Source organism: Sinohyriopsis cumingii, chromosome 17 (genome assembly GCF_028554795.1).
Source record: "Sinohyriopsis cumingii isolate HCF-2022 chromosome 17, ASM2855479v2, whole genome shotgun sequence".
Lineage (NCBI taxonomy): Eukaryota > Metazoa > Mollusca > Bivalvia > Unionida > Unionidae > Sinohyriopsis > Sinohyriopsis cumingii.
Window position 1 is genome coordinate 121043760 of NC_142977.1, and position 23973 is coordinate 121067732.

The 23973-nt window shown below is 34.8% G+C and overlaps 1 protein-coding gene across 3 annotated transcripts in view; it reads left to right on the forward strand.

Annotated features, from left to right (window-relative positions):
• LOC149779774 (replication protein A 70 kDa DNA-binding subunit-like) overlaps window positions 1-23973 on the forward strand; it is a 99899-nt gene that overhangs the window by 13077 nt on the left and 62849 nt on the right. For 2 of the 3 annotated variants that reach the window (XM_089940636.1, XM_089940637.1), the window contains exons 3-7: window positions 3573-3700; window positions 5118-5292; window positions 11891-11979; window positions 12372-12387; window positions 22416-22539. In XM_089940636.1, coding sequence (XP_089796762.1) covers window positions 3573-3700; window positions 5118-5292; window positions 11891-11979; window positions 12372-12387; window positions 22416-22539 — 532 coding nt within the window. The remainder of the gene's footprint in view (window positions 1-3572; window positions 3701-5117; window positions 5293-11890; window positions 11980-12371; window positions 12388-22415; window positions 22540-23973) is intronic. The other variant, XM_089940638.1, reaches the window with a different exon arrangement.

Consider the following 23973-nt stretch of genomic DNA (forward strand, 5'->3'; position numbering starts at 1 on the left):
AGTGTATGCACTCATCAGTGGTGATGTCATTTCTTGCCTCTACTGCTTGCTCCCAAATAAAACTGGAAACTTATCAACGTCTTTTCATGGAGATAAAGGCACTAATTCCCAATGCTCAGCCTGCAACAGTTATGATGGATTAAGAAAAAGCAGCCATGAATGCTATGCAGAAATAGATGTACAAGGATGTTATCATTTTTCTCAGAGCAAATACCAAAAAGCACAAGCTGTTGGATTTCAGCGAAGATATCAAGATGATGCAGATTTTGTAATGTCAGTTAGAATGGTAGCTGCTTTGACTTTTGTGTCTCTTGCTTACACTGTGCAGGTTTTCGAAGAACTTCAAGAACTTACAGAAGACGATGACATGATTTAATTGTTAGATTATTTTGAAGATAACTATATCGGCAGAAGAAGACATTAAAACCGAGCTAATCCCGTCTTTGTTCCTCAAGTTTGGAGTATACACAGCCCTGTTCAAAATGAATTTCCTCATATTAGCAACAGCGTTGAAGGTTGGCATTGAAAAATGCAAGCTGACCATCCAAACATTTGGCGCTTTTTGACAATCCTTCAAAGAGAGCAATCATTCCTGAACATGATAATTTCTCAGCGACTTAGAGGACATCCAGCAGAACCAACTCAAAAAAAATATTGTGACTGCAATGCTCAGATTATGAACATTGTTAATGACTTTGCTAATTGAGAGCACTTTGAATACTTGCAAGAAATCACACTAAACATTCAGCTGTAATCATATCAGTATAACATATTTTATGGTACTATAACATTATGATATGATGAATTTAATATTGAATATTCTTGGACTAGTATATGTTTTCAAGGCTGAGATTAATTAACTAAAATAAAAAAATTACAATAAATTCTTTTGAAATTTATTTGAAATTATTATTTATTCTGGGGGTATAACAATTATATGGTATATAGTAATATACCGTGTGTGTGTGTGTAACAGAACGGGGTAATATACTGAGAGGGTTAATTGATGGGGGAGTAAAAGCAGTGGGGTAGTGACAGGGGGGTAATGTCCTAGACTTGCACTAGGCCCTAAATTTGTTGAAAATTGAAATCTCCGAACATCTGAGATTTGGCAAATTTCCACATTATTATTCATGGCAAGAATAATTTGGATTCAGGCTAATTATGAGCAATTATCAAATTTCCATTGTTAATGGCTGGACCATAACTAGGATTTCTTAAGTACAGTGTACCAAGTACGATGACTTTGAGTGATAGAAACACACCTTTACCAAGCTGAAATTGACATTGCCTTCTGATGCTAACCTTGGTGAGATTTTATAACAGTGTTTACAATAGTCACTGCCTTGATTTCTGTAGGACATCCACTGAAGTCAAGTCTTTATTATGGAGAGACTGTTTAATTTTCTAAGGGGGGAGGGGTGTTAAATGCTTGAAATATTCTGTTGCTCTGATAATTAGTATAAATCAAGACCTTATTCCACTCCTTATTGTACTGGAAACAAAATTTATCTCGTGACGAAAGACAACAAAATATCACAGTAGAAAGAACATTATAGCCCTATAAATTATAATGCAATACACATGCAATCAGAACTGAACTATTTTAGTGTTGTGTATATTCAGCCTCATGATTTTACCATATTGCTGTTTGAGAACTATGCACATGATTCCCATTTCACTGTTAATTCAGTGTTTTCTGGTGGGTTTCATTTCGAATTTAACTGTCCATATTTTTAGAGGATTAGGCCCCTCCCCTCCCCAAAAATATGTGTTTCCTATTGCACTGGTTTTAAAATTAGGAACAGTCGGTAAGGATTTTTAATTTTTTTTTTTTTAAACATTATTTAAGTATGATAATGATTAGTGTATATAATGTACTAAGCACATCAAGTACTGGGATCAAACTAGATGCACAAATTATTTTCAGGAAATTTATATATACATATATATATTTTAGCCCCGGGGGATAAAAGTGCTAGGGTTAGCAGCGAAAAATAGAGACAGTCAGCTGATTGTAAAATATTTTTATTTGGCCTTATTTTAGTTCATGCTGTTCAAGAGAAGGTCAAAAAGGTGTGCCTCTCATCATGTCAGTGTGTAACTTGCAGATTTCTTTGAATAAAGTAAAAGCATAAAATTACTGCAAAAGAAGTTGATCAGCATATTTGAAACACACGTACTGAATATACAAGACTTCTGAAATTATTGTTTTCATTGTCAAAATATATGATCAAAATAAAGGTGTCTAATTCTTCACATGGCATCTACCAGTAGATCACTTTTGACATCTCAGTCTTTCCATGGGTGGGTGGTTGTCAATCATTGGCTGTTCAAATGCCAGTCAGTAATGTCAACCAGCCCCTTCACAGTGGAGTTACCATTGGTGTGCTTGTTGAGGCACAGTGGTGATTTATAGATATTTATCTCTTCACTTCAGAGTGAAACTGGAGAGGATTAAGTATCCCACTGCGAAGCATGTGGAATTGATAAATCATGTCAGCCGTACTATATTAAGGTATTAAAATTACGGACAGGGACATTTTCTGCAAAGATGCTGAATGTCAGAATTCCATTCATTTATTATTCTTTTCAGTGAAGAACTTGAGAATCCTATGCTACATTATGAATAAGTATTAATGTGAATCCCACGAATTTGATGAACTCTGGACAAATGAATATGTTGTGATGATCGGACTTGTGATGCACTCTGATAGTAACATGCAAGATGGTCTTAACAGTGATGAAGGTTTGCAGAATTGTGTTCTTGCCTCTGCAGTCAACTGAAGTTAGCAATCGCTGGTATTAGAAAGAGGGTGGATGTGTTTCAGCTCATTAGGGGATCAGTGATGCTTGATATAATTACATGGATGCTTTGTGAGTTTCTTCAAAAATGTTGATGCTAGATCAGCTGTTTGTGTTGTTATGGCAAACTATAAACTTGTGGAAAAAATCCAGGGATAGTCATACATTTAGGTGCATGTAAATAGGTCTGGATTTTAATGTTATTATAAAGGGATCGTTAGATATAAAAAGTTAAACCCTGTTCTGTTTTGTACTGTAATATGGGCTAATATTGTTTTGCACAGTAATATGGACTAATTTGTTTTGTACAGTAATATGGACTAATATTCTGTTTTGTACAATAATATGGACTTATATTCTGTTTTGTACAGTAACATGGGCTTATGTTCTGTTTTGTACAGTAATATGGACTAATATTCTGTTTTTTACAATAGTATGGACTAACATTGCAAACTTTGGTCACACACTGGCTCCTGAAGTTCCAAGGAAAACTGATTTAAGAAACTTACCAAATCTGTATTATACAGCATGACCTCATTGTATTGCCCTTCATTATAACTTTATTCCAGATATAATACAGTACCGCTATGGATCTCATGAACAAAATTAATTATTCTGTTAATATTTTGTATTAACTTGATATTACTAGTTCTTTATTTGGCAAAAATTGGGAAAGAAATAAAATATTGTACACACAAGTACAGTACTGTGAGTCATAACAATGTTAATTTTGGTGAGACTAATGCTTTATTTTAATATACTTTCAGTTAAATTCCATGTTCGAGTACTACAACAGTGCCTTCCAGAGCTGGTGCAGGACTTAGATGTCATACTTGTGTTGGACTTAATTGGCCGTAAAGGCATAATTGATCACGTTACAATACGTGATATCAGAGTATGAACTTTTGATTATCTATTGGGATAAACTTATTTTTAAAAACCAGTGAACATTATAAATGTTCATAATTTTTATTCCAGTGGACAGTATAATCTATAATCACTGATTTTGGATCAGTTTACGTCAATTTAAAATTGCTGGTTTCCAAGTTTTACATGCAATAATTTCAGTATGCATTTAAGGTTAAAAGTGGGTGTTGTTATGCTATAAAATTCATGACACTGAAGTACATTTTTGTAACTACAAGAGATCTTGTGGCATATTTGCCTTTTCATTCATCAGACAAGATTAAGCGATAAAATAACAGTATACTATCTGTCCACCTGAAAATAAAATGTTTTTGGGTGTTTTTTTAATTTAGATGTAGCAGTTTCTTAGAAGCTTTTCAATCTTTACTGATTTGGGGAAGTTAGAATCAAAGTAAGTACCTGCATAATTTGGCCTAAACTGGTTATATTTTGTTAAACTCAAGATCACTCGTCTTTTATTTGAATTTGTCATTAATCAGTTTCCTTCAGGTGTAAAGTACAGTTGATGTGTCCTAATGCATGGTGTTATTGTCAGATACTGACAGCATGAACTGGCTACTGGCAGTGTTCTGGGAAAGTTAAACCTCCTTATAATTTTAGCATGGAAAGAACTATTGATGCTTCCATGAGTCATTTCACATTCCAGTTTATACCCTTTCTTTCCTGGAAATGACACAGCCCATTGTTGATGAAAACCATAGTACACTCTGTACATCCATTTAAAATCAGTAGTTACCTTTTTTGTTGTTGTTCTGAGACATAGACAAGATCTAGGTACACCACTCCCTCGATAACTTACATCATGATAACTTGTAAACCCTGTTATAATTTTACCAAGGAACGAGACTACTCAACAGCAGCATAAAGCAGTGATGTAATACACAATATTTTTGTGTACATGTGAAGGTTGTTGAAACCAGCTGGAATAATGTTAACGAGTTCTCAGCAGTTGGACATCTTGAAAATAAAGGTCGTTTTTTTACATAAGAACTAATAACTTCATTAGAAAAAGTGCCTTATTGACATTAATTCCCAACGTGATTTTAAAGCGAGTATTCAGCCATTACCAGTTGCCCCCCCCCGGCGGTTTTCTCCATGTCCAGTGAGGATGGTATCATTTCATATTGTTATGGAGACAATGGCATTGATGGTGACATTAATCTTGTCTTTATCTTTCTCAATCCTGCCATAATTTGCAGAAGCACAACACAGCAGTTACTTTGGTGTCTCTGTGCATATCCATCTTTATGTCCATCCACACCCAGCTAAATGAAACATGGACTCAGCAAAAACAGGTCCATTAAGATAATGTAATTAGTAGTAAATGTGTAAGGTCATTTCTGTTTGTTAATAATTGCACATGGTATCGAAATTGAATTTTGTAGGAACAGAGAACAACTTCGGAGAAAACGAGGATGCTTATCGAATGTTTACAGGAAAGTGATGAGCCATCTTACCACAAATTCAAGGAATGTCTGGAAGAATCTGGACAGTCACATATTAAAGATACTCTGGAGGCTGAAGAAAGAAAGCAGGATGGAGCCAACGGTATATTGACAGGTTACATTATTTTGCCATCTTTATCATAGCCTTCATTATAGAAATGTGTCTTGACCATGAAGCTTTAGAAAGACTACTATACATACCTGCTTATAAGTCAGCCTCCCATCCTTTTTAAGGGCTGCAAAAAGCCATTTTCTCTTTGACCTTCCTATCAGTCCGGGTGTACTTTGCAAGTCAGATCCATCTGAAGGGTGGCTTCTTCAAAGAGTCATAGTTGCACTTTGGAAAGATAAGCAAGCTAAACTGGATAGATAGAAAGATCAGGAAAATAACAACACCACCAATGTAAAATACAGTTATGCTGTACTTGAGTGAAATATGTCACAAATAAAATGAAAACTTAGTTAATTCTTACAAAAATCCATAATACTTTACATTTTAAATCCATTTATATTATAAACCCATGAATTAAATTGTATGTCAGATACCAGTATAAAAATAGTTTAGAATGTTTCGATTCACAATATCCTGCAATATGTTAATTCCAAACATCATAGAAATAAACGATGAAAGTTAAGTCCACATGTTTGTGATCCTATAAATGTCACAATCTATAACATCTGTTATAAAGTCAAATAGTTTATCCTCATTGATAGCATTCTGAAATCATCCATTGATATCTAATAATCATAGGTATTATCTTACTTCATTTCCTTAGTTTTGCCATCATATGCAGGTACTTATGTTGAGACTGAACTTGGGCTCTGTGACACTTGATCGCACAATTTGCTTAATCTACTAAAGGCTCCAACTTAAAATGCATAAATTGTGTGGCAGGATCACAGTGAGTTGAAATTACCACCCTCTGTTACTTGGTACTGAGCAAGTATCAAACTTGTGGTTCAATCAAATGGTTGTCAGGTGAGGAAAACAGGGTGCTGTGTTTACAAACTAAGGGATTGAGGTCAAATGTTCACTTGAAGATGTAGAACTGTACTTGGCACTGAACATGCACATGTATTAAATTCTCAGCTCAATCAAGTGGATTGTCAACTTGAAAAGACAGTGAGTGCTGCCTTTACAAGCCAAGGGATTGGTGGGTCGTGCACTGACAGAGTACTTGGGAAATGTCACTTGGAAATTAAATCTATCTTTTGGAAAAGGAAAATACTAATTAAATCAAAAAGATTATTGCATCAAACACAGTTTATACAGCAAAACATAAATAGTAATACAACTACAGGTTGATAGGACCTGTACCAGAATGGAAGCAATATACATGAATTTGTCCACTGAGTCAACAGGGACCACTTTTGTCTTTTAGTGATTGAGGGGGATTGATAGGTCTGTAGGTGTGCAGATGGCTGTAAAGGTTGATGTGTGCCCTGAATGTTCTATGGCAGTGTGGAAAGAGGATGGCAGCAATGTGGATTGTGGGGCTACTGGTGTGGGATTTCCTGGCCTGCCTCCATTATTCGGTCCAGCAGCGATCCTGTTGGCCTCACAAGCTGCAGTAACTTTTAAGATGGAGTAGTGCCACATGCCCCACACCAGGTGGCCTCCTTTGGAGTGTTTTCCACCATAATATAGTATTTTTGGAAGTTTTTGGTCTGGCGTACTAGCCATATGGCCTGCTCATCTGCAACTGTGACAGCATCAGGATGGTATAGATACTGGGCAGGCTATCTTGATCAAGGACTTCAATATTCAGGATCTTGTCTTGCCACTTGATGTTGAGGAGTCTTCTGAGGCAAGTTGTGTAGAAGTGGTTCAACTTCTTTGCATGATTCTGGTAGACTCTTCAGGTTTTTCAGGCATATGATAGTGTAGGGAGTACTATCATTCTTTACACCTTTAAGTTTGTTTGTAGATTAATGCCTCTTCTGTTCCAGACATTGCCAAAGGTTGCACTGGCTTTTGCAGTCTTGGCATCAACTGCATCATTGATTACAATGTTCTGAGTGTTGCCAGGATAGGTGAACCTGTTTACTGCACTCAGTTGTAGTCATTGACTTGTTAGGCTCAGCATGAGGTTTTCCTGGGGCTTGCTGATATATTACTTCTGTCTTTTTTGTGTTGATCGTAAGGCCAGAATTTGTACATGCATAGAGAACTTGTCAATGCTCATTGCATGTCAGCTTCAGAGCCATCGTTGAGGGCACAGTCATCAGAAAATAGAAAGTCTCTGATGATGTCTGTTGTCTCCTGAGTTGTTGCTTGGAGCCTCCTGAGGTTGAACAGTCTGCCTTCAATTCAGTATCTGATGCTGATTCCCATGTCACCATCTCTGAAGGCATCAGTGAGCATGGCTGAGAACATGAGACTGAAAACAGTGTCAACTAACAGTGTCAAAGGCCATTGAACTAGCTGTTAGTTTCCTCCGTGCATTCCCTCGAATCCAGTCTTCATATGCTTGAGTAAGCAAGCCCAAAGTCACTGTGGTTCAAGACCCATCAGCTACCCTCACCTGGTTTAGCCTGCCAGTCAAATCAGTTTACCGGAGTGTAGCCATTATGCATGTTATAGCTTCTTGGAGCCACAGGTGAAACCTGGGTGCATGTGGGGACCAAAGTTGGACAGACGCCCCCTGAAGGGGCATGACTGTTCCTGCACTAGAGTAGCTACCCATCCAATACACTCCCTGTTAGTAAAAACCCATGGTAAACAATATTGACAGACTCTTCACTTTACAGTGGGTAGTATTTACTTTACCTATAATATTTTTGTGTTATTAAAATCCAAGTAACTGTAGATACAAGTATTATGTAATAATTATGTTCATGAAATGGATTAACACATTACATATCATATATGCATTTCTGAATAGGAATAGTGGCATGAGCATGTAAAAATATCTTTTGGATTACCCCTAGATTTATCAAAAGTTTTGTTTAAGATGATCCCTACTTTGCTTCAATTGAATTTCAGTATTAAGAAAATTGAATTATAATCTAGTATATATGTTAATAGGATCATTAATATAAATCAGTGTAGATTAGGGAAATTCCATTGAGGGTCAGAATTTTGCAGCAGAAGTATTGCCAAAAGAAAACCAAGTGCAGTGTTCCAACTCTGCCACTGACTCAGCCAGAACTGATTTAGTTGTTGTTGTTGTTGTTCAAGGGTTTAACGCCATTTTTCAGCACAAGATAGGCTGTACATGACGGCCAGTATAACTGGTGGAGGAAGAATCCAGCAACACCCAGGAAAGAACCGCCAACCCACGAGAAGCTACTGGCAGGCTTTCCCACATACCCATACTAGCCAAGCCTGATATAGTTAAGAGTAATAAAGCACCATACAGACTAACTACATCAATACAAAGTAAACATAATACTTTGTCTTATACCAGCAGAGATAACATCCTCTTTATTGGTAGTTCCATTTTACTTGGAATTAACAACAGAGGGCTGAGGCACTGTGTTAGGGAGCATGCCATTTCCAGTGCCAAAATACAGACAATACTGGAAGATATAAAAATTTATGATCTCTCCATGTTTACTAAAATAGTCCTCTATATTGGAGGGTACAATGCCAGTGAAGGGACTGATCTATAACTTTTTGAAGAACTATATGACCAGTTACTTACACACATCCATAATATATATATATATATAAATAGAGACCTTCTCAGTGATCATATAAAAGGGAATCAGATAAATTTTATTGCTTCGTTAGGTATGGAGCAACTAGTAATCATGAGAGCATTTATACTGATACTCCAACTGACATCTCAAATATTTTTAACAACTTTTTTGTTCAAATTGCTGAAAAACTTAAAGAACCCAGAACTTCATCTGATCATCTGGAACTCTAACATTTTTGTGCTAAAAGAACTACCAAACAATATAAAGTTTGAAATTCCTGAAATGAGTCCAGAATTTGTCTTGAAATATATTTAAAAAATGGATGCTTGTAAAGTTACAGGACTTAATATGATTGGACCAAGGCTACTAAAGGTAGCTGCACCTGCAATTCTAGAGAGTATAGCTTTCATTTGCAATGAAAGTATTAGGTCTAATAAATTTCCACAAAGATGGAAAACTGCCAAGGTTATACCATTGCATAAAGCAGGAACAAAAGATGATGTTAATAACTACAGACCATTCTCTATCCTTCCTTGTCTCTCCAAATTACTAGAAAAACGTGTACATGATTCTTTTCTCAACTATTTGAACACTTATGATCTTATTCATGATAATCAGTCTGGCTTTCGACAGAATCACTCCTGTGAAAATGTACTTGTATCTTTGATTGGTAAATGGCTGAAAGCTTTAGATCAAGGAGAAATGGTAGGCACTGTTATGGTTGATTTTCGTAAAGCTTTTGATCTTGCAGACCTTGAAATTTTGCTTGAAAAACTAAAAATCTATCAATACAATGAAAACTCCCTAAACTGGTTTACATCTTACTTAACCGATAGAGTGCAAAAAGTATCTTTAAATGGTCAGTTTTCTCAAAGTAAAAATATTAATTGTGAGTACCACAGAGCTCTATCCTTGGACCTCAGTTATTCATTCTATTTATAAGTGATTTACCTCTTAAGATTGGAACTTCAATTTCTTCCACTGACCTTATGCAGATGATACTACATTGTCTGAGATTGGTAAAACCAAAACAGACTTCAAGTATGGTGCAAGGAAATCAGTATGATCATAAATACAGAAAAAAATGAAAGCCCTACTAGTTACAACACGACAAAAATGAGCAAGGCTAGATAGCAACAAACTCCAGGTTCTCTTTGACAATGTGAGCCTTAATATGACCTCTCAAGATAGAATTCTTGGTATATTCATAGATAACAATCTTACTTGGTCTATTCACATTAAACATGTTTCAAACAAGGTTAATTCTTATCTTTGGGTACTGAGGAAAATCAAAAACATTCCTCTTCAGTATAGAGTCATCTTTTATAAAAGTTATATTCAGCCATATCTGGACTACTGTAATGTAATTTGGGGTAATACCTCTAATTCAAACATAGCAATACTTTTAAGACTCCAAAAGAGGGCTTGTCATTTAATTCTAGATCAATGTATAGACAATTTTCAGAATGCAATAAATAATATAAAGGTTTTTAACAATACATGAAAGAATATTTCTAAGAAAGGCCAAATTGATGTATAAAGTATCCAGAAAAGCCATTCCTGTCTATCTAAGCAATATCTTTCATCAAAGATATGCTGATGGTACTCCAAATTTGAAGTCCATAAGAAGTTAAAAATTACATTATACCAAGGCCAAAGAAGGAATTGTTTAAAAAATGTTTTCAATAGACTGGTCAACTGGTATGGAACAACATTCCCAGTGACATAAGGCAGGCTCCTAGCATTTCATCTTTTCATAATGAATGTCTTAAATGGATGAAATCTTTAGACAATTGAACAGTTCTAGTACAATAAATACTGCCTGCTTTTCTGTAATTTTGCATCATTTTCACAGTTGAATATTTCAATGCAGGATGATATTTTATATTTTATGGATGTTTATGTGTTCACAGATACCTGTGCATATGTTCCAGGCTTGATACTTTGAATTTTAAAATTACTTAATTATTTAGTGTCAAGCCCTATTCTTCACATCATGTTGTATATACTATATATATTGTACATAACAGATAGAAGGCCTCAAGGTAGATTCGTTCTGTAACTCACTGAGTTACCTTCTCTAAATAAAGTCTTTATTATTATTATTATTAGTATTAGTATTAGTATTAATACAGCAATCTCTCATTATAATGAACTTCGTTATAACATGATTCAGGATATAAAGCAATACCCCATGACAAAAATCATATGTCAGTGTACAAGAAAATGATGTGATGCTTAGTGTTATGTCTTTATTTCCTTTTCAAAGCACTATTATTTAACAAATTTGTGATCTTCCTGTTGTTGTTGTAGGGTTTAATGCCATTTTTCAGGACACGATAGGCTATACATGGTGGCCAGTATTGATGGTGGAGTAAGAACCCAGGAAAACCCTGGAAAGAACCACCGACCCATGAGAAGCTACTGGCAAGCTTTCTCACATACCCACATTAGCCGAATTCTAGACTCGAACCAATGCAGACAGGTGAGATGGCAATGATCCATAACGGAGAGCGCTTTAGACCACTTGGCCACTCGGGGACCCTGTGATCTTGCTGTGCTGCAGTTCAGTATATGATATTATTCTCAATAAATCAAAGCATAATGCTTTTCTCACATAACACACTTTGGGACATATCGCAATTATTGGGACCGCTCCAGTGGCCCAGTGGTTACAGCGTCTGCCTCAGATGTGGGAGATCGTGGGTTCAATCCCTGGCCAAGTCATACCAAAGACTTACAAAAATGGTACTAATTAATAGCTGCCTCACTTGGGGCTCAGCATTAAGAGGTTAGTGTTAGGACTGGTTGGCCTGGTGTCAGGTAATGTGACTGGGTGGGACATCATGCTATATTTGATATGTAATTAAGAATATCAGGAATTTCACTCCAAATGCTATAACCAACTAAAAATTATAACAAAGGAACATTCTAAGAAAGCCTTTAGAATGTACAGTAGTCAGGACTTTGGCCAGGGAAAATAAACTCAAATGTTCTAGCAGAGACAATGTTTTATCCAAGAATGTGACAATCTTTACAATAGTATTATTATTATTGTATTACTACAGATCCTGTCTTCATTGATTTAACCAAGGATGGAGACCTTGACAGTTTTGTAGATCTTACTTCTGAGGGAGTTGATGATGCTTCAGTTATAGTAAGTAGTATTTATCAGGTAGTTACTGTCAGAAACAAAAGTATCTTAAATACAAGACTACCTTAGCAGTCTGTTGTCAGCTCTAAATGTAAAAATTAAAACAGTTTTTACTTGCACATCAATGGCACACAGATGGGAAATTTATTTCCCAGGGACAAAATTGCTATTATAAAAATAAACTTTACAGTTAGCAGGGCATAATATAGGTAGAATATAAGTAAACTTCCATATGATCAGTTTTGTGTGTAAACTTTTACAACGATGAAATAACATATTTTGGAGAAAAAATATTTTTAAGGTACTTTATCCTTAAAATGAGACCATTTAAAAACATACCACTTTTTACAACCTTTTTGCAATGTTATGTTTTATGAATGTGCATTTCCTTGCAGGTAGTATCTTCATTTGGTAAGTTATTTAAAGTAATTTTATAAACCGTAAGAGTTGTATTTAAATGAATTCAGTCTTATAGCTCCTGATATGTGAAAAAATTGCTGACACACAGATTTCTGAAAGAACCACTAGATATAATGTTATGTTGTACTTTTATAGAGGTGTATTTGTAAGGAATCCTCATGTTCAATCTTTTCTTCTTGCCTTTTGTCCATCACAGTCTTGTGAATGCAGCTGGTCCAGCAGTTGCCATGAAACTTGATGAATATTGTGGTCATCACCATATGAACAAATCACGGTGCTTCTGCACTTTTGTGAGAGTTATTTTTCTTTTGTTTTGCCCCTCGATACTGGTTAGAGTTATTGCCCATTTTGGTCTTGTGGTTGAATGCAGTTTATGACAGAATCTAGTGAATGTGACTGGTGTAATAGATTTCAGCTTGCATACCTGTCAATTACTCTCAAGCAAGGACTAAAATAACTCCAGATTTTTTAGGATTGTTCCATGCCTACCTCCCGATTTCATAATATCACCTAATTTTTACAGAGAATTTCTGATTATTACATTATGTCTGTTGATTTTCATATCTCTTAAAAAGACTCCTACATAGATATATCTTATGCAACCCACGGAAACCATGTTCTGTTTTATTACCCATGAATGAAGAAATAATTAATATCACACAGCAGAGAATTTATTTTCTTCAGTAAATAGAATCTAAGTTAAAACATTTTTCACGTTAATTTATGAATTTTTTAACCATTCAACAATACTAAAAACAGAATAAACCACAAAAAATAACCCACAACAATCAAATTATCAGCAATTAGTTTCAATTCTAAAAATGATCACTGTAAATGCTGTAGTATGTCCATTAACATCAAAGAAACTTACATGAGTGAATACCGAGCATTGCTGTACCTTGTATACTCATGTTAATTCCCATCATTAAATTAAAAGAGGGAATGAATAAACATACCATGCAGCTTATGTGCCCTCAAAAAACTAATTCATAATAAATATGTTATTTAGTAAACAATGTTAAATGCCTTTTGATTTGAGAATAAGCAAAAATCTATAAACTGCTACATTGCAGATATCGTAGCGATATGACTGAAAAATTGTTAAAGCTACCTTTATAATCAAAATCACATCACATCACTGAAGGTGTTGATGTGCCTGTAGTGGTCTTTGATGTGGTGATGTGCCAAGAGTCTTTTACTTCATCATAGTATTATAATCCAGAATGTCTTTGTTTGAATTCACTATAATTCCCAGTTAATGTCCTGTCCAAAATTATTATTTGTGAGCAGTTCTCATTTCCATGAATAAATAATTTGAATAAATAATTTCACCCAAATCAAATACTGAACACAATACAAAAAATTCTGCTTCAAGATCTTACAGCACAAATGAAGAATTTTTTTCAGATAAACAAGATTGTACAGCCCTCTATTTGACCTAGGTCACAATTATCATTTTCTGGAAATACTATGACTAAATGGAAGTTTTCCATTTTAGAACAGTCTTTTACTAAAAGTACAATAAGGATACAGCAAACATCTTTTTTTTTTTTTTATGGAGGATTTCCAATAACCATACCCAGATCCCAATAAATATGTTTATGTCTATTGATAATGATCCTAATATTTAATCCACACTCATAAATAAAATATTAGCTATGTATAATTTGTTATCAAAATTTAAAAAATATCAGTTTTTTTGTTAAGAACACAGTGAACTTGATTTTGCACAAGGTCAAGTCCAGAATATATTTAAAAGTAACACATAATGATGGAGAGAAAAAATCTAACAAATAATACAAATTAAATATGCATAACACAATTCATGCTTGAATCATTACAGTATATGATTGTATAAACTGTACTAGTACCAGATGTACAAGAAAAGGTCTGCTTCACATCTCGTATTTTAGTGCCAGCTCATGTTAGATTTTTACATTTAGTTCATGACCAAGACCTGGTCCATGCTATGTCTATATTCTCCATTGTATAATCATGATGCATCTTAGAAAGTGCGACTTACTTTTTTCAATAGTAGGTCATTATGGCTCATATTTTACACTTTGCTGACTAGGATTAAATTTTGTTTGATGTTCTTATCTCAGGCAGTACTACTGTTCATGCTAGAATCATGAAAGCACCTCAGTCAGTTAGTGTTTGAGTTTACACCAGAAAATGAACAAATTCAAAACATTTCAAAACTATTTTGAAGCAATCCTATAAATGCACATGAGAGCACATGTGTAGGTGTCTTCACGACGTAGTGTTCATTTATTCCAACCACAGTGGTCAACTGTACTACTACATGTTTTGGGGCTAATTCAAAGCTAGATATGAATTTTTGGTGAAATTTTGAAAAGTAAAAAATATTAAATCACTTCTTCAAGTGGCAGTTGGTTAACTATTTATACTTACTATAATTACAAAAAAGTGATCTTTGTACTCCTATCAGTTTGAATTAATTACAGTTTATAGTTTCTGCTGCAATAAGTTGTATGTGGCCAAAATACTTGGTGTAATGACCATATAGGGTACATAAGCCTTAAAGTTTTCAAAGTGAAAACTTAGCGCTAATTGTTTAACTATACAACGATTTAAAACAAAATTCTTGTTTACTTTTACATCAAGGAGTTAGTTGCAAGTTAGTATGCTATCAATAGATTCCCTTCAATATTTGGTTTCAGAATGGTGATCTCTGCCTTTACTGTGTAGGCTATTGTGTTTATAAATCAGTTTTTAATGATTACTATTAAGATCTTGATATAAATTTAATTTTCAAACATCAATCTGAATTCCATGATATTCTAATGTGATAAAGATAGTGGAAGCTATTTTTGCATTTTGGGAGGATTTATCTTATTTATTTATCTTTTTAGGATTCAGCTAATATACTAGCACATGATATGATGACATAGAAGCTTCCAGAAAGCCTGTTTTTGATGGAAGCAATACTCCCATTAGGTGGAACTATGAAATGACAATGCAGATTGTCGTTGTTTACCAAGGGCATCCAGATGTCTTTGCATTGAAATATGGTAGAGGCATCAAAACATGGTTGCAATTAAATGAGGTAGTTGTGTCCAGATACTTTTGTGTTGTTATTGTTGTTGTTCTTCATCATTTGATTTTGAAGATGATCGGGACATAACTAACTGGTTTGGTTTCTGTAAGTGAGCGACTGATCAGGCCAATTTGTGCTCTGAACTGTCTGTGACATACTTGACAGAAGATGCTTTTTGTGTTTGCTTGATCAATAGACGATGTGCTGCTTTTTTGAGATTTACACTTCTCCCACTTCTGCTCTGTCTCTGCAGTTCCCCTCCATTCAAAGTCTGTAGCTCCAGTATGGATGAGTTTCTGCCAGGTGGACCAATCCTGTGTTAGATTTTCCCAATTAAGACCAGGGCCATTGTTGAAGTGTTTCAAGGATGTCTTGAGGGAATATTTGGAGCATTTCTTTTGACCACCCTTAGAGTGCCCTGAGTTCTCTTTCATTCCTTCAGTTTGACATAGAAGATCTTCCTATGCAGTTGCTGTTCTGACATCCTAGTGACGTGGCATCACATCTCAACTGTAATTTCATCAGCAGAGTGTGGATGTTTGGAATGCCTGCCCATATGAGAACCTCAGTGTCTGAGACCCTGTCCTGCCATCATATTCTCATCAGTTTTCTCAGGCAGCCCACGTGAAAATGTTTCCGCTCCTTGGCATGGGGTATTTACACCATCCAGGTTTCACAAGCATACAGCAGGGTTGGCAACGCAATGGCTATAGACATTAAGTTTTGTTAGTTGCCTGATGCCTCTGTGTTTCCACATGTTTGCACATAGGCCACACTTGCTTTAGCAATTCTGGCATTGACTTCATCATTGATGTGGACTTCACATGACAGTGTGCTGCTGAGATTGGTTAACTTATCAATTGCCATGAGGGTTTGGCCATTTACTGTGATTGTAGGTTCTACATAAGGTTTTCCTGGTGCAGGTTGGTGCATCACCAGTCTTCTTGATACTGATTGTGAGACCAAAATTATCACAAGCTGGAGAGAAATGGTCCATGATCTTTTGCATGTCTCTGTTGAATGTGAGACTCAGACTTGGCATTTAGGAAATAGGAGATCATGAATAGTCAATTCCTGTTGTTCTCTCAGATTGAACATCTTGGCATCATTCTGGTACTTAATGTCAATCACAGTGTCATCGCCACGTAAGGCATCAGTAAGCATGGCAGGGAAGATCATGCTAAAGATAACTGAGGCCATCATACAGCCTTTCTTGACTCCATGGATGAGGGGAAATGGTTCAGATGAGTCACTGCCATCAACGAGTTGAGCAATCATGCCATCATGGCATTGCCAAACAACCATAAATTTCTTTGGGCAACCAAATTTTGCCATGATCTTCCAAAGGCCAACATGGCTGACTGTGTCAGAGGCTTTCGTGAGGTAAATTAATGTCGTATACTGGTTGGAGTTCTGTTCCAGGCATTTCTCCTGGAGTTGACAAGCTGCATACACCATGTCTGTGGTTCCTCTGGCCCTTTCCTGAAGCCACACTGATTCTCTGAAGAAGCCCTTGATCATTGTGATGAATTTCTTTGTCAGTGAGCAGCATGGCACTGTCAGCACTCAATATTGGCCCATACATTGTGCCCTATAGATTGTCTTCAGAGCATCATAGATGCTTCTGTATATAAGAGTTAATGGTGCATGTAGACCCTCTTATTTGACCCTTGGATTTCAGTCTCTCATAAAATCCAATTTTAGTGCATGCCTTCATCAGCCGATCAAAACTCACTTGGTTTTAATGCAAACATATGTTCACTGTAGAGAAATAATGCTAGACATATGAACAGGACAATTAAGGAGATTGGAAAATGTAGTTTTTAAATGTTTGCTTTACTTATAGAAGTACTGTGATATGGGACAAACATATTGCATATGATATTGTGACCAAAATGTTGTTTCTGTTGAGGCATAAGAGATTCACTGCAACTCTAATGACATACCATATGTGTAACTATCCTACCTAGAACCATGAAAATTGGTGAGGGGATGCATCTTGATAAGTCGTACAGCCATATTTCAAAATGAGGACTCTTTGACCTACATTTTGTGCTTCAGTGACTTAGTTGAAATTATCTGTTTGTGGTCATATATTGGGTGCTATTTATGATCAAATCATACATTAAATAATTGGATGCATCTCTATAAGTACAACAGTCTTACTGTTATAGAAGGTAAATGTGATCTACTTTTGACTAACATACAGTCTTACTGTTATAGAAGGTAAATGTGATCTACTTTTGACTAACATACAGTCTTACTGTTATAGAAGGTAAATGTGATCTACTTTTGACTAACATAAGTCTTACTGTTATAGAAGGTAAATGTGATCTACTTTTGACTAACATACAGTCTTACTGTTATAGAAGGTAAATGTGATCTACTTTTGACTAACATACAGTCTTACTGTTATAGAAGGTAAATGTGATCTACTTTTGACTAACATACGATAAGCATTTGTATTTAGTTTATGACTGCATAGATATTTCCTTGTATACATCCTAGAAGGATCATAGATATTTCCTTGTATACATCCTAGAAGGATCATAGATATTTCCTTGTATACATCCTAGAAGGATCATAGATATTTCCTTGTATACATCCTAGAAGGATCATAGATATTTCCTTGTATACATCCTAGAAGGATCATTGTGACCATTGCATTTGGAAGTAGGAATAAATTCTAAACATTCCCTATAAAATGACTAGACAATATGTTGTATGTTGTGAATGGACTTCATGCTGCATGTTTTTAGTGCGAGGCCTCAGCTTTAGTGGTTAATCATGGTAATAATTGATGCATGTTTTTAATGTGAGGCCTCAGCTTTAGTGGTTAATCATGGTAATAATTGATGCATGTTTTTAATGCGAGGCCTCAGCTTTAGTGGTTAATCATGGTAATAATTGATGCATGTTTTTAATGTGAGGCTTCAGCTTTAGTGGTTAATCATGGTAATAATTGATGCATGTTTTTAATGTGAGGCCTCAGCTTTAGTGGTTAATCATGGTAATAATTGGTGCATGTTTTTAATGCGAGGCCTCAGCTTTAGTGGTTAATCATGGTAATAATTGATGCATGTTTTTAATGCGAGGCCTCAGCTTTAGTGGTTAATCATGGTAATAATTGATGCATGTTTTTAATGTGAGGCCTCAGCTTTAGTGGTTAATCATGGTAATAATTGATGCATGTTTTTAATGTGAGGCCTCAGCTTTAGTGGTTAATCATGGTAATAATTGATGCATGTTTTTAATGCGAGGCCTCAGCTTTAGTGGTTAATCATGGTAATAATTGATGCATGTTTGTAAGATAACTCAAAAGTTGACAGTGTTACACCTTGCTTGAACTGTCAGGGGGCATTCGAAATAATTTTGTCTCCCTATAATGATCATAATACAGGCATTTGTTAAATTTAAGGGGACTGACATTTTGGGGTGGAAGATTGTCCCCTGGGCCGATTCAAGGTTCAACACTAATTTAACTATCTATATACTGGCTATATAGTGCTACGTAAAAGTATAATGAATATAAAGATTAAAAAAATTATAATGGTTACTGGAGACTATTAAAATGGCTATTGTATACTGCTAAATTCTTCATTGATACAAGCTATATAATTGTTGTTTACACTCTGGTTATACATAGTTTAACACGAATTTGGTTGTGTAAATGGTCACTGGATTCAAAGATTTCCCAACCATATCACCACAGCAGTATGTATGGGGAACAAACAATACATGTAGACAAGTATTGCCATACCAAAAGGTTTATAGGTAAAATCTAGGTGTAACAATATGAAAACAGGGTACAAAGTAAATTTCTTAAATAAATCCATTGACTCAAGCTTATGTTTTTACCTTAAAGGGTTTTCATTCACATATCAATGGCTAGGTAAGATCATGGTAGTAAGAGGGCACAGCTCCAGAGCTGTATTTCGTTGGGTCTATCATCTGCAATTTGGTTGATGAAACTTAAATCACATATATGCCAAAAAAGGTGACTTCTTTGTATAGAGAGCAAATCTGGCTGCTTTTATCTTCAAGTCTGAGCCATGTTTATATTAATGACATTCCTCCAAGTTGTATTCCTATTCTTAAGGTGAACCATTTCACACATAACAATAGTTTGAAGTGTTTCATGAAGGTATTAAAGTTGTTTCCATGTGTAAAAGACACTTAGATCTGTTTTGGACACATTGACGTCATAGGAAGCAACATACCGGTGGTTGAAAATAAACTGCAGGGACAGCAAAATTGGCACAGAGTATATGTAAATTGTACAAAATAGCTTTATGATTGATAATGGTAGACACAAATGTTAATAATTTGGGCAGTGCATCAACATAATTTAACATTATACCAATTTTTTTGGTGAACTGCCTCATACATAAAAAAAGTGTAACACGGTAGGCTGAAAAACTTGAGGCGCAAGTTACTGAGGAACCTCCAAAAATTGAAAAAAATCACTTTGACATTGTTAAAAAATGGGAGGGGGAGCGCCATTAGGGAACTGAGCTGTTTATTGACTGAATCCTCATTTTACAGTCACATTGATAATAATTTTTAATAACGCACTTTTCCTAATGAAGTTGTTCGTTATTCTGTTTAAATAACATTTATTTTCAAAATGTCCAACATATGAAAGATCATTCCAACTTGTTTCAACAACCATCACTCATACTCAAAAAAAATCTGTGTATTACGTCACTCAGCTTTTCGTTTTCTTTATGAGTCTGGTTCCCATAGTGGTATTTAATATTATCCTGCCAAATCGGGAGACCTCATATCAGGGAACTAGACTAACTGTTGATACACCACCAAACAAGATTCCTTTTACTCAAAAACACACAAAATTTATTTCGTGAGATAACTCAATTTTTGTATTGCTCAATTAGTACAATACCGATGTTGTGATTTCATTGGAATTAATAATGAAACTTCTTATCATCCTTGAGGATATCTCTAAGTGCGAGTTCAAGAATTCTCTGAAACTCGCTAGCCCACAATGGTCCGTATCTGTGAAATCAATCTCGTAATCTTACAAAGCATTCATTTTGCTTGGCTGCCTTGTTATCTTTGATCACAGTTATAAAAGAGTTGGTTAATTTAAGGTAGTTTATGTTGCATACACAATAACATTTATAAGTGTTCGATTGATCAAATGAAGTGAGTTCACCCAACATACGACTGGGGCCACTAGATTTTAAGTTTGTAGGATTTTCATGCCTTTTAACTTTTCTTTTATTTCACCTCCTTTATTTGATTCAAAAGACGTAATTAACATGATAATACAAAGGAGGCTAGCTTTTAATTCAGTGCAACAATACAACAATACTTCCAAAAGTCACTTATCAAAACACAGTCGGCACTTAATTAGGTTCTCAGAGAAACGCTCGCAGACATAGCTGTTACGGTAGATTGATGCATTTTACGTTTAATTACAAGATGACACATTGCATTTATGATGATTACACTTAAAAGAAACTAAAAGATATAAGTAGAACACAAATTTCAATTGATAAAAATATTATTTGATTTGTATCTATTTATTAAAGTACTGCCTCCACTTGGGGTGAGTGACATTTTCATTGATCAAAATTTCCTTACATATCATTAATTGCAGTGTACTAGGAATGTCATTTGGAAAGAAAATGTAAAAAATTGTATGACCTATTTTTAAATTTGATATTTTGTAGTGTTGATTAAAATTTCCAGGTCCTATCTACCGTTTTTGACGATAAAACGAAAGCTACATCAGAGTTTCTGTTACCAATTTTGATCGTGATTTTTTTCAAGTTCAGCAAATAGGGATCAATTTTTTGGGTATTTTCTGGTTTAAAAAATTATATCCACGCCTGACCCCGCGTTATAAGCAGGTTCACGAGTTATCAGGGTGCAAGTTATCGAGGGACTGGTATATTCTGATTCTTATTTTGTACTAAGTTATGACCGATTTATACACATGGAAACAACTTTAATATCTTCATGAAACACTTCAACCTATTGTTATGTGTGAAATGGTTTTTTGTATAAATCCTTTGTAATCTTTTTAATTTAAAAGATTCTAGTATAGTATGATAAAGATGAGGCAGGAATGACGAATAGATAATACAAGATGTTTTCTAGGGAATGACAAATACATAATACAAGATGTTTTCTATGGAAACACTTCTGACATGAACATTTACAAATTATTCCACTTGCAAAAAAGAACTTGCAGACTCATCTTAGATAATGCTGAAAACATCCCAAATTTAATGAATGATATTAAAATGACAATAGTAAATGAACAAATATTTTTGAGAAAGGCTAAGGCTTTTGCACAAGGTTTCAAAGAATATGTCTCCATTGTTTCTCAGTGAACTATTTCATGCTAGAAAACAAGGCAACACTCCCAATTTAAGATCAATATCAGCAAACCACCTTTCCATCCCGTTAGCAAATAAATAACTCTTTAAGAAAAGTTTTCAATGTTCAGGATCACTAATTGGGAACAGAATCCCAACAGAGAACGTACAAATATAAATGCATTTAATTATAATCTAATTCAATGGATCTAATGTGGAACCTGTTTGATTGACAAATACATTACAACTTAAAGTGTAAATTCACTAAACTTTCATTCTCACTACTTTTGTACTGTATATAGACAATACCTAGTTGGAACATGCTCATTTAAATATTGTTTGTTATGTCTATATATAAATGTAACTTATTATCAATGCTGTGTGTGTGTGTGTGTGTGTGTGACTATGTAGATGTATTATGTATGTAAATATGTATATAATAGAGGGCCACAAGGAGGATTAGTTCCTGCAAGTAATTGTGTTACCCTCTTTAAATAAAGTCATCATTATTATTATTATTATTAAGATTATATACAGAAGAAAACTAATGTTCATCCATGATATAGCTGTCATTTATATATGGCATATTTGTTCTTCATTTTATTTCATAGAAAGTGAAGAAGCATCAACAAGTTGGAGCAGAAGCTCAAATGCTAAAGCAAATTCAACTTTGCAAAGGAAATCCAGTAAGAGACATGTGAATACCATTTCCAGCCTCTCAAAGGGCAGTACTGAGTAAGTGTATTTAATTGAATTAGCATATAATGAAGCTTTTAATTTGTCCTCAAGTGTAGATGAACCTGTTAAGATATTTATTTCACATCTAGAAAACTACAGACTGGAAACCAAAATTTGACAGTATCCTTCCATGATGGCTTTTCAGTTTTATTACAAACCATGCAGATTTTCCATCAGATATTACTAGATGCGTTGTTGTTGTTGTTGTTATTGGGTTTAATGCCATTTTTCAGCACAACATAGGCTATACATGGCAGCCAGTATAATTGGTGGAGGAAGAACCCTGAAAACCCCGGGAAGAACCTCCGATCTACGAGAATGCTAGAAGCATTAAAATATATTAACACTGATGCAACTTCTTCTCAAGAAGTGCTCAACATAATTTGGCAAAACTAAAGAGAAAGCATTGTGGCATGAAGGCCTTTCAGATTTTTTACAAATTATTGGAATCTGAAATTAAATAAAACCACTATTTAAAAATAATATTGATGATTTTTTGACAAAACTATTCCATGGACATAAAATCCTTATAGATTTATACTAATGATGTTGATCCACCATCAGATATGACCTCTATTACTAAAACTGGTAAACCGTTTTAAGGATTTCACCTCCAGAGAGGTTCAGCAAAGTTGAACTAAGTCCAACAATAATCATTCTTGGATAGAAACCCTTAAGCTTGTACAGATATTGCTTATTCACTCTGTAATTACAAAGTGACAGAAACCAATTAAATATTTTATTTTTACAAAATTTGTTCAAAAAAATTTGAACAAATTTGACAAATAACATCTTAGCCTCAGGGCAGTTGAAATTGGTACAGCTGTACTGATATGCCATCTAATATGGGGATTCCTCCCTGCCACCATCCTCACTCAGTTGATAGATAAAGAGGTCCTTTTGAGTCTTCAGCTTTCAAAATGATGGTCTCTTCTCTGGGAAAATGTAGCAAAAGATAAATAAATAAATATAACTCCCAGTTGATCCACAGACTAGAATTTTTTAATTAGAGTCTTGTGAACAAAATTTCTCTGAAAATGGTTGACAAGCCATGGTGACTATTCAGTTAGTAGCATGCCATACTAGTGCAGGTTTGAATCTTACCATTAGATCAGCCCATGCCAGCTACCATGGTGTGTCCAAGGGTAAGGCACTTTGCTCCAGTTGCCTTGTCACTAATGATCTACTTGCACTGCATTGACATAAAACACAAATCCAAACCAATGACTTTCATAAATCATAATTCAAGGATGAGTTCTAGTATATTATAAATCTGTCAGTCTTTGAGCAAAGTAATGAAGACACAACTTGTGAATCTTTCTAGAAAATAATGATAATATTATTAATACTCATTATTTCTAGTAACAATATTTATTGTCAGACATGTAATTGAATAAGTATTTCTGCTGTGCTTTAAATTGCAAAGAAATC